At 39.1% G+C, this 23,290-nt stretch overlaps 1 protein-coding gene across 11 annotated transcripts in view; it reads left to right on the top strand.

The window, feature by feature from the left end:
- The window catches only part of CEP152 (centrosomal protein 152), a 143,405-nt gene that overhangs the window by 24,782 nt on the left and 95,333 nt on the right, over positions 1-23,290 (top strand). For 8 of the 11 annotated variants that reach the window (XM_044924992.2, XM_044924989.2, XM_044924991.2 and 5 more), the window contains exons 7-12: positions 772-915; positions 2,015-2,154; positions 6,859-7,059; positions 13,106-13,253; positions 14,341-14,432; positions 15,163-15,326. In XM_044924992.2, coding sequence (XP_044780927.2) covers positions 772-915; positions 2,015-2,154; positions 6,859-7,059; positions 13,106-13,253; positions 14,341-14,432; positions 15,163-15,326 — 889 coding nt within the window. The remainder of the gene's footprint in view (positions 1-771; positions 916-2,014; positions 2,155-6,858; positions 7,060-13,105; positions 13,254-14,340; positions 14,433-15,162; positions 15,327-23,290) is intronic. The other 3 variants (XM_025295548.3, XM_025295547.3, XM_044924988.2) reach the window with 1 other exon arrangement.

Genomic DNA, 23,290 nt, shown 5'->3' with positions numbered 1-23,290 from the left:
ACTTTTCAGACTTTCCTGGCAGTGACCATGGAGTAAGAAGTACTTTTTTTTTTCGCATTGTGATGAGGTCTACAATATTTATATAAATATTGTATAAATAGGTTTCACATAGTAATACTTATTTATGCTACATGATACACTCCGATCATATTCTGTCTTGTTATTACCAAACCAAAATTTGGACCTTCTTGCCTGCTTTCAATAAAGCCAATCTAACTAACACCTGGTTGTGATGAAGGAAAAAGTGTGAAAGTGTGTCACTGAGTCATGTCTGACTCTCTGTGACCCCATGAGCTGTAGTCTGCCCAGCTCCTCTGTCCGTGGAATTCTCCAGGCAAGAATACTGGAGTGGGTTGTCATTCCCTTTTCCAGGGGATCCTCCCACCTCAGGGCTTGAGCCCAGGTCTTCTGCATTGCAGGCAGTTTCTTTCCTGAGCCACCAGGGAAGTGTGGCATTTATGATAAGGTGCAGTAAGAGAAGTCCTGGACACCTGAGGCTTAAAAAGCTCAAACTCCTTAAATGGCCCCTTAAGCACTGCACTTGCCTTCACTACAACCAGGTGTCAGTAGATTGGCTTTACTGCGTGCGGGTGAGCAGACCCAAGTTTTTGGCTTGGTAACATTGTTTATTAAAAATGCTAGTCACAATCTCCTGAATTCATTTCAGGATACCCTAAGTTGTATTTGCAGTTTGATAAAACATTGCCCGAAATGACCACAAATTTATATTTTGATATGTTTTTATCTAATAAATTGTCTTTAATTCCCAAGCAGACTCTGCAGAAAATATGCAGATTATTCAACTTCAGGTTCTTAACAAAGCTAAAGAGAGACAACTGGACAATTTAGTTGAAAAGTTAGATGAAAGTGAACGTCAAGTTAGGTTTCTGAATCATCAGCTTCTGATAACCAAAGGTAAGAAAATAAGTGTTTGGTGCTGTTGTGTTTGAGGTCCGTAGAGCTAGATAGCTTGTTTCTAGTAACCTCATTTTAAATATGAAGCATAGAGATTTGATGCACTTGATGAAGGGTTCACGAGGAATCAGTTAGAGCAAAACAAAAATCTAGGACTTTTGACACATTGCCTTGGACTTCTTTCCAGAACATACATTTTTGAGGTCCTCATTTTTTCTACCTTTTTTCTATTCTATTAGACTAATAGAATCAGTGAACACTATATAAATATGCTGATAGCATTCCATCTCAAAAAGCTGTCGATTCCTTATGTAGTTTACATTGGATAAAGTATTCCAGTTCCCAGAGAGACTTATGTTTAGTTTGCAGTATGTTTTCTGAGCCTATGAATTAGCATAACATTTCAGTCCAAGTAAGAGTTAGTGATCCTGAACTGCTTTGAGAGTGCCAAGGAGAAAATGTGGTCATCTCTGGGAGAAGCGGCGTGTAAACACAGATTTCAGATTATAATTGCTCATTCTTTGTGCTTTCTGTAGTTTTGGTCAGTGTTGAACTCTCATTTGTAGAATAATTTTGTGACCGAACTCCAGCTTATTTCAAACTTAATTGATAGTGAAAAGATCTTTTTGTAATGCTCATGAAATTTATTTTGAGAGAAGAACTTGTGAACTGTTACAGTAAAGTGTGTGGGAAGAATGAAAGACTAGGTGAATTTATGAGGTCATTGAAAGTATGTATAAAAAGTAATTTTTCCTCAGATTATTTCTTTGATCAGCAGGGGCTTGTCATATCTATGTAGCTTCTCAAGTAACAGATATTGAAATGATTTTTTAGGGGATCTTTTGGTCCCTAAAGGGATACAATAAGATTTTTGAAGAGTGGTTGCTGTTCTGTAAAAAAAAAAAATTTTTTTGATGTCACTCACATTCTTTTTTTGAAGCTTTTCTAATTTTCTCCAAATCAAGTGAAGTTCATTATCTGAACTGAATTAAATGCAGCAACATTTATATGTGATAAAGATCTGATATTTGATAGATTGTGGCAATTAGGATCCCTCTGCAGTAACATATTACTTATATAAAATTTTTTAATGTTCTAGATGAAAAGGATGGTTTGGCCCTCAGCCTTCGAGAATCACAGAAACTTTTTCAGAATGGAAAAGAAAGAGAAATACAACTTGAAGCACAAATAAAAGCACTGGAGACCCAAATACAAGCATTAAAAGTCAACGAAGAACAGGTAAATATTTGATCTTCATTATTTACGGTAAAAAGTTGTTGATTACAATGAAATCTTAGTTGCTTAATGTTTTGTATTGTGGGACTAAATTTAGGAAAACTTTGAAGTTTACACATTCTTCTCCCATAAGTCAGTCTGCATTTCTTTCCCTTTCCTTGGAGGAATGGGTCTCCCATTCACCTAGTCATCTATCCATCAGAAATCTGGAGGAGAGCTCAGCTTCTGTGTTCCTCTGTCTAGTCAGCCACTACGTTGTGTTGAGTCTCCTCATTTCTGTCCACACGTCCCTAGTTCAGTATTTTATCGTCTGTTGCAGAAGTCTTGTATGTAGTCTCTAATCTTTTACCCCTTCTCTTCTTTCATCTGGCCATCTGAGTAATCTTTCTGAAGCACAGTTCTAGTTATGTCTTTCCCTTACTTAAAGTCTTTCAATGACCCTGCTTCACTTGTGGGATGAAACAGGGTATCAGGATGACCATCTGATCCTTGCCTTTCTCTTCTCTCACTCTTAAACTCAATAGTCTGTTTGTTTTTATGTACTCATATGTGCTGTCTCTTCACTGGAATGCCCTCTCCTCAGCACATTGCTATTTGATTAACAAGCCCCTGCTCAAGGCTTTTCTTAAGTCTTCCTGTTTTCTTCCTCAAGTCAGTTGATCACATCTGTTATAACAGACCTAGAATAATCTTGAAGGCCAGAACGGGTTGTCCTCATCTTAGTAACCTCACCACATAAGCCCAGAGCCTGGTACATTATAGGTGGTCAGTACATGGTGAGTGACTTATGGTGTTCAAAATTGACCTAACCTCTGAATTTTTTTTTCTTACATATTTCTCTTTTCCTGCTCTGATATTATCACAAGTATAGTTTTATTTTGTGTTTTGAAATCTGATAAACAAGGGCTACCCTTACATTTCTTAAAATATTTAGTAGCTCTTTTTTACACTTTTCCTTCTAGATCTTGCAAATCAACTTCCCATGCTTTATAAAAAGTCTTGTTGGGATTTTGATTAGTGAAGCATTGTGTTTACCATTTTATGGATGGTTAACCAAGTCTTGGTGAGGTCACATTACTTTTCCAGGATTACAAAGCCGGTTACTGACAAAGCATCAGAAACTGAATTTTCTGACCCCAACAGACTAGTCTTTGAAGTGGTGGCACATTCTTTGATTAATGAGAATGGTGGCCATTTGATCATGGGAAATAGTCACAAGTCTTTGGTAGCCACGCCTGGCAGTGAATGATTCATGTAAGTAATGCTGTTTTGGTGGTTACAAACAAAAGTGACTTGGTTCTAGATGAGATTTGTGGCTAGTTCCGAGGATGGAAGAGTTTAAACAATGTTGTCTCATGTCTGGTTCTTTCTCAGCCATCAGTTCTTAGCTAAAAACAGAGAGGACTCTAAAGTAGCCTATTGCTTTTCATTCTCACTCCCCTCTATTGTGCCGTATTTTATCACTCTGTTTTAAAACCGTCTGAAATTATCTCATCTGTTTACTTATTATTGTCTGTCCGTTTTCACCAGAAAGTAATAAGACTTTAGGCCTTGGCTGTCTTGTCATCCTGTCCTTAAGTGCTTGGAACCCTGCCGGGCACAAAGTGTCCACATCATTTACTGAACAAATGATGAATGTCTTAAGTAGTTTAAGTGGTATTGGGATAAATAAGCAATCTCTGGAATAGAATGAAGAAGCGACCTCATTTGAAATTTTTCATTTTTATGTGTAATATAGACCATCATTATTTAAAATTTTTTGAAAAATGATAGTTATTAAAGAGTTGCTTTTATGTCATAATCTACATACTCTTAGTATCTTTTTATAAGTTAGAGCTTGCATTTATAAAAAATAACACAGTATAAAATTAAATTAAAAATTAAAAGTAAGAAAGCCCAGAGATAAATCCACGCACATATGGACACCTTATCTTTGACAAAGGAGGCAAGAATATACAATGGATTAAAGACAATCTCTTTAACAAGTGGTGCTGGGAAATCTGGTCAACCACTTGTAAAAGAATGAAACTAGAACACTTTCTAACACCATACACAAAAGTAAACTCAAAATGGATTAAAGATCTCAACGTAAGACCAGAAACTGTAAAACTCCTAGAGGAGAACATAGGCAAAACACTCTCTGACATACATCACAGCAGGATCCTCTATGACCCACCTCCCAGAATATTGGAAATAAAAGCAAAAATAAACAAATGGGACCTAATTAACCTTAAAAGCTTCTGCACATCAAAGGAAACTATTAGCAAAGTGAAAAGACAGCCTTCAGAATGGGAGAAAATAATAGCAAATGAAGCAACTGACAAACAACTAATCTCGAGAATATACAAGCAACTCCTACAGCTCAACTCCAGAAAAATAAATGACCCAATCAAAAAATGGGCCAAAGAACTAAATAGACATTTCTCCAAAGAAGACATCCAGATGGCTAACAAACACATGAAAAGATGCTCAACATCACTCATTATCAGAGAAATGTAAATCAAAACCACTATGAGGTACCATTTCACACCAGTCAGAATGGCTGCGATCTGAAAGTCTACAAGTAATAAATGCTGGAGAGGGTGTGGTGAAAAAGGAACCCTCTTGCACTGTTGGTGGGAATGCAAACTAGTACAGCCACTATGGAGAACAGTGTGGAGATTCTTTAAAAAACTGGAAATAGAACTGCCTTATGATCCAGCAATCCCACTGCTGGGCATACACACTGAGGAAACCAGAAGGGAAAGAGACACGTGTACCCCAATGTTCATCGCAGCACTGTTTATAATAGCCAGGACATGGAAGCAACCTAGATGTCCATCAGCAGATGAATGGATAAGAAAGCTATGGTACATATACACAATGGAGTATTATTCAGCCATTAAAAAGAATACATTTGAATCACTTCTAATGAGGTGGATGAAACTGGAGCCTATTATACAGAGTGAAGTAAGCCAGAAAGAAAAACACCAATACAGTATACTAACGCATATATATGGAATTTAGAAAGATGGTAACAATAACCCTGTGTACGAGACAGCAAAAGAGACACTGATGTACAGAACAGTCTTATGGACTCTGTGGGAGAGGGAGAGGGTGGGAAGATTTGGGAGAATGGCATTGAAACATGTAAAATATCATGTATGAAACAAGTTGCCAGTCCAGGTTCGATGCACGATACTGGATGCTTGGGGCTGGTGCACTGGGACGACCCAGAGGGATGGAATGGGGAGGGAGGAGGGAGGAGGGTTCAGGATGGGGAACACATGTATACCTGTGGCGGATTCATTTTGATATTTGGCAAAACTAATACAATTATGTAAAGTTTAAAAAAAAAAAAAGATCAAAAAAAAAATTAAAAGTAAATAAATTTTAAAAAGCAACAGGACCACCAAGTACATTAATTTTCTATTGCTGCTTTAACAGATCCCCAGAGGCTTAGTGGCTTAAAACAGCACAAATTTATCACCTTACAGACAGAAAGTCAGAAGTCTGACATGGCTCTCATTGGGCTAAAATCAAGGTGTCGGTAGAGCTGTTTTGCTTTCTGGAGAGCTGAGGGAGAATCCCTTTTTTGCTTTTTCCAGCTTCTGGAGGCCCCCTGCATTCCTTGGTGTATGGTCCATTTCCATTTTCAGAGCTAGCAGTCACAATTCTGACTTTTTTTACCTCAGTTTTGCACATTAAAGGACCCTTCTGGATGCAGTGGGTCCACCCTGGTAATCCAGGACAGTCTCCTTATTTGAGGTCATCTGGTTAGCAACTTTAATCCAGTCACAACCTTAATTTCCCATTGTCATGTGACAGAACGTATTCACAGGTTTCAAGAATTAGAACATGGGTATCTTGTGGGAGTTGTCAGTAAACCTGCTGCACAATTACTTCTCCACAGCCATATAGTTACAGTTTAAAAGCCTCCTTTGTAGTACATGACCACTGAGAAGTTTCATCAGTCTTTCCAGCAGCAGTTGTTTTTAACCTCCCTTCTGCCTCCCTCCCCATCCCACCCCTCATGTCTGATTCATGCTGCTTTTTGGCAGGAACCAACACAATTCTGTAAAGCAATTATCTTTCAATTAAAAAATAAATAAATTTAAAAATTAAAAAAAAAGTTGTCATTTTTCCATGACCTAACAATTGGACTTCCCTCCAACACTTGGAGCACAGAGTGATGCAACCAGCACTGAGATGGGTGTAGAAGCAGCAGATTCCTTGCTTGGAACCCACATTGCCATCATGTTGTGCAAAATCTTCTCTCGCTTTCCTGAGGCATGTCCAGATTCTTTTTCTCTGTGAATAATAATTCCAGCAACCATGGGCCTGGTGAATCCCAGCTAGGGAACTAGAGCCACCATGGGGAGACCTTTCTTCTCTTTGTTCTTGTTCCTGTTGTTTAGTTGCTCAGTCATGTCTGACTCTTTGCACCCCCATGGACTGTATGGCCTGCAGGCTCCTCTGTCCATGGGATTCTCCAAGCAAGAATGCTGGAGTGGGTTGCCATTTTCCTGCTCCAGGGGATCTTCCCGACCCAGAGGCTGAACCCCACGTCTCTTGTGTCTCCTTCATTGGCGGTGGGTTCTTTACTACTGAGCCACCAGGGAAGCCCCTGCTTTCATTTAGTTAAGCATGGTTGAGTTTTAGAATTAAAATTCATGAAGATAGCCCAGTCAGAATACTGCAAATGTGTATCCTGTGTGTATTTTCTAGATGATTAAAAAGTCCAGAACTACTGAGATGGCCATGGACAGCCTGAAGCAGCAGCTGTTGGACCTGCATCATTCAGAGTCACTTCAGCGCACGAGGGAGCAGCATGAGAGCATCGTGATGGGCCTCACGAAGAAGTATGAGGAGCAAGTGCTGTCCTTACAGAGGAAGTTGGATGCTACCCTTACTGCACTGAAGGAACAGGTTGGAATGATTTCAAATAGCAACTATTATAAACAAGTAAAGCCATGACTGACATCTTGCGGTTCATCATATAGAAATGCTGGGTGTTTGCAGTAGGTATTTGAGTATGAGTAAAATTTAAAAGCCCGAAGAGTTTTATCTATGTATATGCCCCGAGGGCATACTTTTGGAAATCCTTCCTCTGGTAGGACTGGTTAGTGCTTTCTCAGTTCTCATATTACTGCTTCTTCATTTGTCGAATATTTATGCATATTATTTATATGTCTTCAGTTCAATTCAGTCACTCAGTCGTGTCCAACTCTTTGCAACCCCATGAAATGCAGCACACCAGGCCTCTGTCCATCACCAACTCCCAGAGTTTACCCAAACTCATGTCCATCGAGTCAGTGATGCCATCCAGCCATCTCATCCTCTGTCGTCCCCTTCTCCTCCTGCCCTCAATCCCTCCCAGCATCAGGGTCTTTTCCAATGAGTCAACTCTTCACATGAGGTGGCCAAAATATTGGAGTTTCAGCTTTAGCATCAGTCCTTCCAATGAACACCCAGGGCTGATCTCCTTTAGAATGGACTGGTTGGATCTCCTTGCAGTCCAAGGGACTTTCAAGAGTCTTTTCCAACACCACAGTTCAAAAGCATCAATTCTTCGGCACTCAGCTTTCTTCACAGTCCAACTCTCACATCCATACATGACCACTGGAAAAACCATAGCCTTGACTAGATGGACCTTTGTTGGCAAAGTAATGTCTCTGCTTTTGAATATGCTGTCTAGGTTGGTCATAACTTTCCTTCCAAGGAGTAAGCGTCTTAATTTCATGGCTGCAGTCACCGTCTGCAGTGATTTTGGAGCCCCCAAAAATAAAGTCTGACACTGTTTCCACTGTTTCCCCATTTACTTCCCATGAAGTGATGGGACCAGATGCCATGATCTTAGTTTTCTGAATGTTGAGCTTTAAGCCAACTTTTTCACTCTCCTCTTTCACTTTCATCAAGAGGCTCTTTAGTTCTTCACTTTCTGCCATAAGGGTGGTGTCATCTGCATATTTGAGGTTATTAATATTTCTCCCGGCAATCTTGATTCCAGCTTGTGCTTCATCCAGCCCAGCGTTTCTCATGATGTACTCTGCATATAAGTTAAATAAACAGGGTGACAATACACAGCCTTGACGTACTCCTTTACCTATTTGGAACCAGTATGTTATTCCATGTCCAGTTCTAATTGTTGCTTCCTGACCTGCATATAGGTTTCTCAAGAGGCAGGTCAGGTGCTCTGGTATTCCCATCTCTTTCAGAATTTTCCATGGTTTATTATGTCTTAGAAGATTCCAAACTGAAAAGAAGGAGTGTTCTGGGAGCTGGCCTGAAATTGAGTGGTTGTCCTGGGAGATTAACCAGCAGAAGACCTTTCTTGGGTTTTCCAGTGTTTGGTTATTAACTTGTCAGTAAATATTTTCTAGAAATGATTCTTGGGAGAAGAGTTGATTTTGAGACTAGTGTAATAAATAGGGAAGAGATTCTGATCTGAAATCATTTAGATATGAAACTTGAGCATGTTTCACAGTTTTTATTTTAGCTTTGCCCCAAAAGGAATAAAATGTAACCCAGGTAGTGGGTTTCCTTGTGCTCCAAAACCCCAGATAATCAGTTGAATGAATAAAATTTCAGGGATTGTCTTTCTCAATGTAATTTCAGAATTAATTTAACCCAAGGAAAGAAGAGAAGAATATTAAGATGTGAGGATCTAGAAAATCCCACCCCACTTAAAATTCACACTGATTTAGGTTGTTCTTTCTTAATTATACAGCTGACTCTAAATTTTTCCACGATTTAGGTAGAGTACTATAAAACTGCACTGCATTATTGGCAATAATAATTGTCTATCGTTTCATTTTATTTTACTTTTATACATGTTTATATGAATTTTTATTGGATTTATTTTCCCATATAGATTTTTTAAAGATTCTTTTTATGTAGAAAAATACTGTGAATTTGATCAGTGTGAAGGATAAGTAGAGGGTGGGGAAAGACAAAGACTTTGACAAATTATTGAAGTCTAGAAAAAAAGGTAAAAAAAGAAAATTTATTAAAGTCTACTTTCTGTAATATTAAAACAGATAGAATTTGAGATGTGGTTTTATTAAGCATGGCTCTGTTTGGGTAGCAGTGTGAAAGCTGCTGTGGAGAGTGGTGCCTCCTCAGATGATGAGAGGAGTCGGTATCAGTGTCTTTTCCACGTTGGTTTGGGGGTCTGTCCTACTGACTTAGGCACACTTACACAGGGGCAGCCTGGGAGCAGTTCCTAGTGTGTTTCAACCCCTGTACTTGTTCCATTCACTTTTCTCTCCTCTTCCAACCCCTCAGCCGAAGAATCCTAGACTAGAACACAGCACAGCATCTTCATTCTGTGCTGCCTGGGCTTCGGATCCCTGAACCATATACTGAGGGTGTTGATTAAGGTCTTGTCTGCTGTTACATTCTGTCAGTGACTTTCCTTTCTTCTTTTGTTTAAAGCTGAGCAGAGCATAGCACTGATGTTCGCTTCTGCGTATTGTTCCATAACTGCTTTGCAAAGTGGTGATTCCAAAGTGCCTAGTGTTTTTTTCTTTCTGGGAATGCTTTTTTTTTTTTTTTGGTATCCCTTTCATGCTGTCCATTTGCTATCATTTGGCTCAGCAGTATTTTTAATAAAAGGTCAGTTCATATTATCTCAAAATCCAAGCTGAGAGTCCTAATTGGAAAAGGTGCTGTAAAGATCAGCCAAGAGCCAGGGAGTTGGCTGCCTGTAATCAGGAAGATGCATGAGTGTGTTCTATAGAGATGGGCAATTTAGATTTTCTTACCATAACTGGTAACCATACATACATACTGCCCCTTGTCCTCTTTTTTTTTTTTTTTTTTAATATAAAAGTTATTGAAGAGGAGCAAAATCTTTCCCTTTTTGATAAGCCTTTTCCTGCTCCACTCAACTCAGCAGGTTACAAAGAAGAATAAAACAACTCTTGAGAAAGAGTAGCATGGAAATAACTAGTTGATGTAGCAGATGAACAAGTTTGCTAATGTCTGGGTTCTCAGTGGCTCTCACATAGTCACACAGCTGTGTAGCTGAGTACATGCCAGTGTTACCTGAGTAGATGATCACACATTGTATGATTTGTGAGTGACAGAGATTGTTAACCTGGCATCTCCTAAAGCAGTCCATGACTAGGCTCTAGGGGGCTCATGAATCTCTGAAATTGTGAGTGTGATTTTCTCTTGGGTGTCAGGATATGCAGTTTTCTTTGAGAAGACCCATGAGCTTATTCAGATTTTTCAAGAGGTTCAGACCTCCCCCTTGCAAAAATTTGAAAATCACTGCTTTGTGAAAAACTTGCTCTTGAAGGGAAAGGACTATACTTGTAAAATAATCATATTATTTCATTTGTTCAGCAAACTTTTACTGAAGCATCTAAACATCAGGATGTAAACAAAGTTTACATAGATTTAAATCTATTTTGAAAGACAAAACTCAATGCAGAAGCTACCTAATTCCACGTGATGGGAGGAGTAGCAATCCATCGTATAATTGTGTTTGTATGTGTTTTAATTTTTGTGTAACTCATGTATATTGAGAAATACATGGCATGTAAAATTGTATTACTAATTTAATATTTTCTTTAAGTCATCAGCTTTTCTGGTAGAAAGGATTGTACACACACTCAACATGTAGCAGTTCTTATTATTTTGGCAGAGTTACTCTTGGGTTTTGTGTGTGTGTGTGTGCGTGTGAGACAGAGAAGATGAGAAGAAATGAGCTCTTGCAGCTCATAATGTTCCTTCACTGACAGAATGCTTATAGCATGCTACCTTTGAGGTGCTTTCCTCCCAGGTGTCTCCTTTCTCTTCCATTCACGGAAGTGTCATATCTTGAGATCTCTTTTCAGGTGTCCGAGCTGACTTCTACTTTTTCCTGATACCAGTTGACATCTCTGATTAGCTCCTCGGTGGTTTAAGTCTTTCTTCGTTCTGGTCTTCTTGAAATCTTCAGCTTCTGTTGAAGTCATGGACTTTAGTTTCTATGTTATGACCTTCAGCTGATCTATCTTCTAATCTTTTATATGTATTTAAGCACTTCCTATTGACTGAGAGACTCCAGCAGACCTGTGTGCATGTGGCTTAATTCTCATTTTTTTTCCTTTGTGCACTACAAATCTGTTCAATTCTCTTTCATCTTGTAGGTTCAGCTATTATCTCTTTATCACTGCAGTTTTCTCATTAAGTCTTCAAAGACATCTGCCTCTATCAATCTTGAACTGAGTGTTCTCACTCAAGCTAATTGTGGAAAAGATAGAACCATTTATTTTTGTTTTGTTTCTTGGTGTTTAAACTGCATAGTTTTATGAGTATAATCTGTTTTCCTGAACTTGTCAACAGGAAACAGCATGGCTTAGTTGATTGTTGCCTAAGACCCCCGCCTCTGCCCCCTGCATTCTGCCATGTGGCTTTTGAGGATCTTAGGTCCCTGACCAGGGATTGAACCAGAGTCTTGGCAGTGAAAGCCCAGAATCCTAACCACCAGGCCACCTGGGGGACTCTTAATTAGATTGTTGCATATAGTCAAATTATTTCCATGGTCTGTCTCTTCATTGTAATAGTTTTCATAATTACCTTTTCTTGAACTCTTTGGGCCAGTTCTCAGTCTCTTGTAAAAGCTATTGTGACCTCCCCAGCACATAAATGTGAGTTGTCTCCCCACCTCTTCTTGCTCACACATTCACATTGTCATGAATATTAGCTCATTCGTTGTGTTTGCCATGTTACTCTGGTGCTTTAGAACCAAACTGGCCTGGGAATCAACAGCAGTGTGCCAAGAGGTTTGCACTGTTGAATAAACATGGACCAGGTTCCAGAAGCTTCATTTTGCTCAAAAATTTGGTAGAAAAACTTTAAAGCAAACATGACACATTATGAAATAGAATACAAAATGCTCACGAATTTTTAAGCTAACAGAGGGATCTTCAGAGTCTCTTTGCTCTGCTTAAGGAGAATGTTAGTATCCCTATGAGGTGATGTATTTTTCTATTTGTTACCGCAAGGCATTATTAGGCTTTAGATTACGGTAAAATCAGTCCCCAAATGCCTTCTCTCTGTCTCAAAGTCCTTTCTTGATATGCCTCTTACTATTTATTTTCTTCAGGCTTTTTCTGATAACTTCAGCCAATTACCTTGATTTACTTCTGTGCCTCTCACATGCTCTGCTATTTGCCTGGAATTCAGCCTGTGTCACACTTCTTAAATGAGAAAGATGATGATTTCTTCTACCTGGCTTTGGGATTCCCATGGCTTATTACTTCCAAACACAGTTTCTTTTTGTAGACATTTGAATATATTATATACCTGCTCTAGATTCTCTATATATCCCCATGTAATTACACACATGCACACATTTATCCTGTTTTTCTTTGTCATTTTTCAAATGTTTTTTATAGCATTCACTATGTATAAGGCACTATATAGGCACCTTCAAAGAGACTGTTAAGAGAAAAAAGACATATAAAAGACGGAAAAACATGAGAGAAACAGATCAGGTTTAAAACCAGTTCAGAAGAGGGAGAGCTACTTTTTGGCTTTCAGAATAGAGTGAGTTTCCATGTGTTTTGTCTGTATCCTTGCTGACTTGGGACACAGAGTCCGTGGTTCAAGGTGGTTTGCCTGGTGTGTACACACAATTATACTGAGAGTGTAAAATGCAAATAGGGATGTAATACATTTCCTTTGGCTTGAATAAAATCCAATTTTATAATAACAGTGTCTTAGGTATATAGAGCAGAGAGAGACTTTAGAGGCCATCAGATTCAAATTCAACCTAAATGAAAAACAGACTGAGCAGTTGGTGACTGACCAGTTTGTTCTCCTGACTCAAACTTGTGCACTTGACCTTGTAAAAGAGGTGATCCTGCCAGGTAATGATTTTATATTTGACTTAAAATTCAATGATGTAAGGTCATAATTGTTAGTTTAATATACAATAACTGATTATGAAAAGGACTTCTTGGATGCTTTTTCTGTTTAGGAAGATATCTGCTGTCATTTGAAAGATCAGGTTAAACAACTGGAAAGGAATCAAGAAGCAACCAGATTAGAGAAGACTGAGATCATTAACAGATTGACAAGAAGCCTGGAGGAGAGTCAGAAGCAGTGTGCCAACCTGCTGCACTCAGGTGGGTGTCTGTGTGGGTGCTGGCTCCCCAGAAGGCTAGGAGAAAATGTGGAGCGAGCATAGTAGGATCCATGAATTACTGTAAAAATCCAGAAAAAAACAGAAAAGTTCATCAGTGACAGTTTTTCTAAACATTGTTACTGCTGTATGTCTATGAAGATGTGGTGTATTTTCCATTAGATAATTGGGGAAATCTAGACAAGTATAAAGTAGAAAATAAAAATAGCCAATAATCCTACTATGCAGAGATAGCTGTTAATGTTGTTCACAAATGAACATGTATAGACAGTTCCCTGCTTCTGTACCTAGTGCATTTTAAAACAAATCAAAGCTGAATGTGCAAAAATTGAATAATTCAGACAGGTACAATGTTTGAAGAATGGGTTATTCAAAAGTTGAAGTCTGTCTAAATGTGTGTGTGTGTGTGTGTGTGTGTGTTTTGATGGGGACAAAATTCGCATCATACTCCATTTAGGTCATTTCAGTTTTGTATCCTTTGTTGCACATGGCATTACTGAGTAAGTAATGAAAATATGGCTTTGAAAATATGATTTTCTTTAGTTGCCTAATACTCCATCATTACTTTGCTTAACCATTTCTTAGATGCTCATTTTCTTCTGAAGAAACCCAATAAAGTCCTTTTTAAATGGGAACCTTTAAACCATTTAAAATATTAGGTTACTGGAGTTTCAAGGGTACAATCCTACTTTGCCTCTTATATCTGTGGAGGTGGGAGTGGTGGAAATAAAAGCACCCGGAAAGAAGCTAAAGGGAGCAAGATGTGGTTTTCTTATTGGAAGGTAGAAATGGGTTCTAAAGAATTTTCACTTTGGCGATCTGTGAGCTAGAATGTTACTGTTAAGGTCTGTAGACATGGCTGTTTTAATTCATGGCAAGGTCACAGTAGCCCATGTCTTCAACTTCTCGAGGACCTTTGGGCAGCCGTACTAAATCTTGAAAATGTCAGCACCACACATATGCTTTCTGAGTCCCACCGGCTGCAGCCTCGGTGGATGCAAGTTCTTCTGTGTGTCATAGGCAGTTTGTTCCGTTACATCTGACGTATTCTGTGGTTCTTTCTCCCACAGGCTCAGTACAGGAGGTGGCTCAGCTCCAGCTCCAGCTGCAGCAAGCACAAAAGGCACTCGCTATGAGTGAAAACATGAGCAAGGCTTTGCAAGTGAGTGTTGCCACTACGAAGAGACTTCCTGGATAACTGAATTAGGCGATGGTTACCTCACCTTTTTGAACCTTGGATTTCTCTCTATATGGTGGCTGGACCATCTCCAATCCAGCCCCCAGGAGTCTTTCACAACCTTACCCACACAGCTGGGTAGCCAAGCCCAGGTCTGCCCACCTGTGGAGCAAGGGACCCATCCCTTCCTTCACATGGCACATCCTTTCATCTTGGGGAGTGTCCCAGAGTTAGGTTTATCTACAGGTGTGGGAAACCTACAGTTCAACTGCAGTCTTCTCACATCCTCCTCCAGTACCAGTTATGTTTCCCCCGGAGGAAGAGTTCAGTATCCCCTCCCTAGAAAGATGTATAGTATTTTGTGCCTTTTCACCACTGGCAGACTAAACCAGTCTCCTCTGTCCACTACTCTTAGTCAGCATGCACTGCCGCCAGCTTCTCAGCTCAAGGGAGGCTTTTTGTGAAGAACGGAATGTCAGTGAGGGAGGTGTGAGAGAAGTGTTTACATCTGCTTTCTCATTCACTTTATTTGTTCATTCAGCTTACCTGAAAATCTTGATATGTGCTGGCCTTTACATTTTTAATGTATGCCAAAACATGTATTTGAAGTAGCATTTCTGCCTTCTGTTGATCATTAAAATGAACTTTGAAGAATAGAAAGAATGACTGATTCCTTATAAAAAATGAAAATGGTTTCAATTATTTTGTGTTTTAGGAAGAATTAAAAGAACTAAAAGATGAAATTTCTCTCTATGAATCTGCTGCAAAACTAGGAATACTTCCAAGTGACTCAGAAGGAGAATTAAATATAGAACTAACTGAATCGTATGTTGATTTGGGTATTAAGAAAGTCAACTGGAAAAAATCCCAAGTTAAGAGGTATGGAGAAAATACTTTACTATAGAAGAATTCACATTAATAATATTGATGGTGCATAATAAGCAAGCGGCACCAGGCATGAAATGATGAACTGCCCAGGGGTTCCTTAGTGCAGGACAGTTTATTTTAGTAACTTCTAATGAACTGCCAATGTCAGAAATCAAAATGAACAGAAACCTCAAGTGTTGCTATTGTACTGTCTTAATACCAATAGGCACGTCAGTTCCAATAAGGTAAAAATAATTTAGTTATAATATACAAGTTAAATTCTACTACTTATATTATGTATCTGTTTTTTAAGGCAAGAGCATATTATTTTTATTATGTTAAAACTGTGTGTTGAAAGCAGCCATTTGTCAATGGTATATGAGAAAAGGAGCATTAATTTTCCCTAGGAACCCTACTGTGACCTTATGTATTTATTTATGGCTACGCTGGGTCTTCGTTGCTGTGCACAGGCTTTCTCTAGTTGTGGCGTTCGGGGCTACTCTCTAGTTGCGGCGCATGGTCTGCTCATTGTGGTGGCTTCTCTTGTTGTGGAGCATGGCACTATAGGGCACACGGGCTTTAGTAGTTGCGGTGCCCAGACTCAGTTGCCCTGCAGCATGTGGAATCCTCCCTGATCAGGGATCGAACCCATGTCCCCTGCATTACCAGGTGGATTCTTAACCACTGGACCACCAGGGAAGTCCCTGTGACCTTACTTTTAAAATAGGGATTCTGTCTTTTATGCTTAATACGGATATTTTAATGCTGCTTATTTAACACATATATTTATAGGAATCTCATGGAAGGGTGTGCGTCACTGTCCCTGCTGGGCCTAGCGGGGAAGGGAGTGGTCATGGTAGAAGAGGGAGCACATTTAGATATCATGAAACACTTAAAAGATAAACGCAGGAAAGGATGTATAGTTTGAAGCATTTGCTATTTGGAAGGGACTATGCAAGGCTCTGGGAGTGGAGTACAGAAGATGAAAGAGACGCTCTCTTTTCCCACAGGGAGTTTATATTTTGTCTGATGAAGAGAGGGAGACACACTTGTAAGCCACTAAGTGCTGTGTGCTAAATGCAGTGCTTAACATACAAAGGGGCATTTAGCCATTTCTTCTCCTGGCCTGGGATAAAGATGAAAGATAGGCTTATTTGGAAGAGATTGCATTCAGGCTAAGGAAAGCCTTTCTTGAACACATTCTTGAATGAAGCCACCACCTTCCAATTTATAGTTTAAGACTGAGTTTGCCATCATTAGTGTTTAGCCAAGTGTTTAGTACCTGGTGTGTTTCAAGTATCATGCAACTAAATACAAACATATGAATCCTCTGAAAAGTTTGTTCCACAGTAAGTTTTAGAACTTACCTATTTTAGTGCTGTGATTCCATTTTCAAAACAACAAAATGAGATGCAATAACTTAAGATCTCAGTCAGGTGATGCTGTAGAACACAATGTTGCGTTAGTTGAGTGAGGTTCCACTTATCTGGAAGTCAGTCTTTAGGGACTGTCATCTCAACAGAGCACAACTACAATCCAGACGCCAAGAAGCAAACAGCAGACCTAGATTGTGTGATATATTTGTTAGAAGCCACCATGGGGCTCATACCCCAGGGCCATATTGACTTAGATTTGTTGGTACCCCATGTGTGCATGTGGGTATATGGTAAGTCGCTTCAGTTGTGCCTGACTGTTTGTGACCCCATGGACTATAGCCTGCCAGGCTCATCTATCCACGGCTCCTCTATCCATGAGTTACCTGATTTCCTAAGTGACCATGGAGTAAATGGGTCGGGGAGGTGGGAGAGGTGCTGCCAGGACTTCAGCCGGCCAGCTCAGTCTCAGCAAGGAGAGAACGACAGGAACCCACAGTGCTAGAGTGGCCAAGCAGCAGGGTAAGCAGCTTTTATACATCTAGGCCTGTTCTGACCCACATCAGAATGTCCACAATTGTGATCCTGAGTTATCAAAGGAAGCCTTCAGCTTTGGTTAGTTAATTATAAGCAAAAGAGGATGAATGCGCTTTTACAGATTTACATAAAAATTTAAAGTTAAAATGTAGTCATCTGGAAAATTGACTGCTGTGAATGGCTCATTTCCTGTTAATGCTGAATTAATTCTCAGGGGCTAGTGGAAAGAGCACAGTCTTTAGATCTAGAATTGTTTTGAATCATAGTTTTGCCGTTTATTACTAACTTTCTGACCTTGGGCAAGTTTCTTGACTTTTCTGAGCCTATTTTCTTATCAGGCTTTTTCTATCAGGTAAAAGTATAGCATATCCCTTGGGGGCTTAAAATAGATAATGACTATAAAGGGCCTCATGTAATAAATTCTAGCACATATTAGGCATTTAATCAGTGGTAGCTGTTACTATTATTATTTAAGAGATGCTTGGCTAAAATATACCATTGATCAGATTTTATATTAATCTTTTTTCTTGGAGTATAATTCTTTACAATGTTGTGTTTCTCCTGTACAACAAAGTGAATCAGCTATATGTATACATATATCCCCTCCCTCTTGAACCTCCCTCCCCTTAATCAACTTTTAATAGGACACATTTAATAAAAAGTCTTTGATCCTCATTTAAATCTTGGGGAAAACATGGGAGACATATTATTTTAGAGTTGGGAAAACCGGAGCTCAAAAGAGCGAACTCCTTAGCCCAAGAAGACAGACGCTTAGCCACAGAACTAGTACTTCAGCCCAAAACTTGACTGTCATGTAAATCTGTTGGTTTATATTGCCTGGTGGGCTGCAGTCCATGGGGTCGCTGGGGGTCGGACACGACTGAGCGACTTCACTTTCACTTTTCACTTTCATGTATTGGAGAAGGAAATGGCAACCCACTCCAGTGTTCTTGCCTGGAGAATCCCAGGGACGGGGGAGCCTGGTTGGGCTGCCGTCTATGGGGTCGCACAGAGTCGGACACGACTGAAGCAACTTAGCAGCAGCAGCAGCAGACCTGTTTGCCCTAAACTTCATTCTTCTATGTTTTTTCAAAAAGAGGATTAAAGATTTAGTTTCTGCCAAAAAAGATATCACTGCAACTTATAACTTTAATTTATGCCATCATTAGTCTGGGAATTGGGTAAATAATACATGTATATATGTGTGTGTGTTTATATATGTAGGTTTATCTTTGATGTAGAGTTATTCCATCTTGACTTTTACTAAAATATATTTACTTTGCCCTTTCTATTTAATTAGTAATCATCACCCAGATCCTACAGTAATTTAAAGCACATCCCTGGGTTGTAGCCACGTGTTCCAGGAAACAAACTCACTCAGAAGGACAACGCAGATAGTGGAGTGCAGTTTATTACACTGGTGGGCCCCAGGCAGAGTCTCCTCTTAGCCAAGGACCCCGACCTTGTGAAAACCTTATATACCCTAAGTGTACGTGCCCAAACCCACCTCCCCAAATTCCCTGAAACTAGGCTGAACAAAGGAAAAGAAAGATACAGAGATAACCCTGTGATTCATATGTCTTAGGCCTAGGTAGTTAACAGTGGACAATTATCAATAGGCCTGTGGTCATACCCTAATAAGCATAATAGAATTTATGATTCCATTCGGTTACACAGACACTTGGGGGTCTTTTAGGTGACTGAGGGTCTAGGTACGAGCCCTGGGGCTCTTCCATCTGGGGGAGTCTGGTTTTCCAGTTGGTATGTCGTTTCCATAGATACTGGGCATATAGCTCAAAATCCGCAGTCCAGCCCAAGATGGAGTCCTGCTTTCAAGATGGAGCCTGTTCTGTCTGTTTCCTCCTTCACCTGTGGATAATAAACTCTAGATATCACATGGCTATCATACCAAAAGGAATGCCAGTGTTCAACCAGGAAAGTGAGGGATAACTAAAAACAGGTGGTTCGTCATTGGGGCTAAGGAAGGAGATGTTCAGTGAAGTGCAGGATAAGTGAAGACATTATCTTACGGTCATCCCTCCCACCATGGGCTACATGGCTCAGGAGGTAAAGAATCTGCCTACCAACGAGGAGATGCTACAGTTGCAGGTTTGATCCCTGGGTTGGGAAGATCCCCTGGAGGAGGAAATGGCAACTCATTCCAGTATTCTTGCCTGAAAAAATCACAAGGACAGAGTACCCAGGTGAGCTACAGTCCATGGGGTTGCAACGAGGCGGACATGACTGAACACACACTTATTTACTTACTATCCCTCCCACCAATGTTTTAATGGATAAGAATTCAGCTTTGTTGTTGTTCAGTCACTTTGAGGAAAAAGTAAAAGTATTCTTAGTTCAAAGTGGGAGGAGGTACAGGAGAGATTAGATTTGTACCTTTTCTCTGCTGAATCATGTTTCTTAGAACAAAAGGAAGCAACACTTTGCCAATGTTGAGAATTTTACTTCTTTGTTGACTTGAGCTCCTTTCAAATCACTGACCCAAATTTTAGCGGCTCCAAGCTTTTATTCCCAACTACCATCTCCCTCAAGCCGCTGCTTAGTAAACCTTAAGGGTTTAGCCTCAGTGCTCTATTTCACATTCATGGAATTGGAGTAGCTAAATCTGCATGCAGCCTGCAGACAGCTTCCCTTCTTCCTTATTGTAGTTGGCTGTGAAGCTCAAATAATAAACATTTAACAAGTGGAAAGCCTTTCCCCTCCGGTCTTCTCAGCAGGTTTCATCAGGGACAGTTTATTTGGATTGAGGGGAACCGCCCTCCCCAGGGCTCACTAGTGAGCCTAATACAGAGCTGGTCACCACTGCTGACTTTTCCCTTTTGGAAAAGAAGAGAAAATTATTTTAGCTAGCACTTTCTCTGCGCTCTGACTTGGCTCCCTCTAGTAGTACATGGTGTGCTGTTTCAGTGGTCAGTGTTCAGTAAGAAAAGAAGCATAATTTGTTATCGGCTTGAAAGTTAGTTCACCATGTCATATACCACTGGAAGATGCATTGCAATATGTTTTATATTTCTTATGTAAATTATATTTATCTCATATATTTTAATATAAGTAGAAGTGGTTTAGGTTGGTGAGATCTACACATACACACATATTTACACTATAATACATATTTTAAAAGTTGTGTATACTGATAAACATGTAGTACATTGCCAGGAGCTCCTTTTGTAGCATTAAAAAACCCCTAATATTTTGTTCATCTTCTCTTTCTCTTTCTGTATGTGTATATGTATGTATATACACAGTATGCATATATATGTGTGTATATATTTAATGTCTCATTTGGAATCATCTGAAACTGAAAATTAGAGAAATTATGTTAATCTGGATACTATTCTTTTTCCTTTTTCTTAGAAACAGACTTTAATTTTTTAGAACAGTTTTAGATTTATAAAAAAAATTAACATAGTACAAAGAATTACCCCATACTCTGCATCCATTTTTCCCTATTAACATTTTACAACAGCATGGTACAACTCTTGAACTAATACTGATGAATTATTATTAATGAACATCCATAGTTTATTTATATGTCCTTCATTTTTACCTGGTGTTCTTTTTTGTTTCGAGATCACATCTAGGATACCCCCTTACATTTAGGAGTCATTTTTCCCTAGGTTCCTCCTGACTGTCCTTGTTTTTGATGACCTTGACAGTTTAAGAAATGCTGGTCAAGTGTTTTTAGGAAGGAAGACCCTCCTGGAATTTGAAGTTTTTCTCAATGGGTTTTGTGGAGGAAGACCGCAGAGATGAGGTTCCATTTTTATCACTTCACTTTAAGGGTACATACTATCAGCTGTTTATTTCTTCTCAAATGTAGCTTTCTCCTTTTTTATGGAAACATTAGAAGATACCAGTTAAAAGCAGCCATAATCTTACTTCCCCTCCCAGGAAGAAAACTACTATTAACACTTTGGTATATAACTTCTTGCCACATTATCTGTTTTGTAGGTTTCTAAAGGATAAAATATTATTGAATATATTACTTTAAAATGTGTCTTTTAACTTGGTACATTCTGAAATCCTTAGATATCAGTAAATATTGTTGTAAACACTTATCAGTGGATATTTGGAACTATATTTTAGTAATACAGTGTTTAAAAAATTTTTTTTAACATAAGTATGTTTTTAAACATAAGTAATTTTTTTTTTAACATAAGTAATGCAGTATTATAACTAAAAGCATACTGGTAGTCTGGTCTTTATTCACATCTTTGGTTTATTTCCTTAGATGTGGATGAATAATCTTGTCAAAGAGCATGCGTGTTTGAGGCTTTTGATAGGTGTTGTTACTCATATCATGATAGTACCTATTTCTTTGTACCCTAGGGATTGTTGAAGGTTATCACTTCCTGTTTAAAAATTTTATGTAGTTAGATCCATCACTTTTCCCTTTTGATTTCGTGATGGTATTTTTCTAGTACTTTTTATAACTTTGCTTTTTAAACGTTTTAAAATTGTAAAATATAACACATAAAAGAGTATGAAATATAAGTGTACAACTTAATGTATGATTTTAAAATGAATTCCCATGGAACTATGATCAAGATCAAGGAATAAAACATTGCCAGCCCGTATTCCTCTTTCTAGTCATAACGTTGAGTTTGCTACTGTCTTAACTCTTAAATTATTTTGGTTTTCTTGTTATCTTTTAAAAGCTATTTATTCTTGCCTGAACACTATATGTTAGATTTGCCTTCATTTAGAGGGAACTTATATATCAGGTGGCTTTTCTTTTTTCCTTTTTTCTATAGTTTTATTTGATATACAGTTGGCCCTTGAGCAACATAGGTTTGAACTGTGGTTTGAATGTGGATTTTTAAAATAAACATAGTACATGTATTTTTATTTTACAGGTGGTGGAGGGGGGACCAGTGCCCCCAACTCTTCACGTTGTTCAAGGGTCAACTATATTTCCAGGACCATAAAATTCACCCATTTGAAGTGTACATAGTTCAGTGCGTTTAGTATCCCCAGAGTTGTCCGTCTATTACCGCAACCTAATTTTAAAACATTTCAGCTTCCCCCACAAGAAATCCAATACTTGTTATCAGTTATTCCCTGTCATCCCCTCTGTATTCACTGTGCTGTGCTTAGTTGCTCAGTCGTGTCCGACTCTGTGTGACCCCAGGGACCATAGCCTGTCTGGCTCTGCCCATGGGGATTCTCCAGGCAAGAATACTGGAGTGGGTTGCCATGCTCTCCCCCAGGGGATCTTCCCAACCCAAGGATCGAACCCAGGTCTCCCGCATTGCAGGTGGATTCTTTATCATCTACCAGGGAAGCCCAAGAATATTGGAGTGGGTACCAATCCCTTCGCCAGGGGAACTTCCCTACTCAGGAATCCAATTGGGATCTTCTGCATTGCAGGTGGATTCTTTACCAGCAGCTCAGGCAAATACTAGTTTTCTTTCTACCTCTATGGATTTTCCTATTCTGTATATTTCACTTTAATGGATTTATATAATATGTGGTTGGCTTTTTTTGTGATTGGCTCCTTTCACTTGGCACATAATGCTTTCAAGGTTCATCCATGTTGTAGCATGTATCACTACTTCAATCCATTTTATAGCCAAGTAATATTCTGAACAAGTAATATTGTACAAATATAGCATATTTTGCTTGTTTATTTATCAGCTAATGGACATTTATTTGGATCATTTTACTTTTTGGCTATTACGAATAGTGCTGCAAATTTTTTTGTTGTTGTTGTTTTGTTTTTTAAATATAAATTTATTTATTTTAATTGGAGGTTAATTATTTTACAATATTGTGTTGGTTTTGCCATACATCAACATGAATCCACCATGGGTATACATGTGCTCCCCATCCTGAACCCCCCTCTCACCTTCCTCCCCATACCAGCCCTCTGGGTCGTCCCAGTGCACCAGCCCAAGCATCCAGTATCATGCATTGAACCTGGACTGGCGATTCGTTTCATACATGATATTATACATGATTCAATGCCATTCTCTCAAATCATCCCACCCTCTCCCTCTCCCACAGAGTCCAAAAGACTGTTCTATACATCTGTGTCTCTTTTGCTGT

Source organism: Bubalus bubalis, chromosome 11, assembly GCF_019923935.1.
Source record: "Bubalus bubalis isolate 160015118507 breed Murrah chromosome 11, NDDB_SH_1, whole genome shotgun sequence".
NCBI lineage: Eukaryota > Metazoa > Chordata > Mammalia > Artiodactyla > Bovidae > Bubalus > Bubalus bubalis.
Note: the sequence above shows the minus strand (reverse complement) of the source record. Positions and strands in the feature narration are given on the sequence as shown.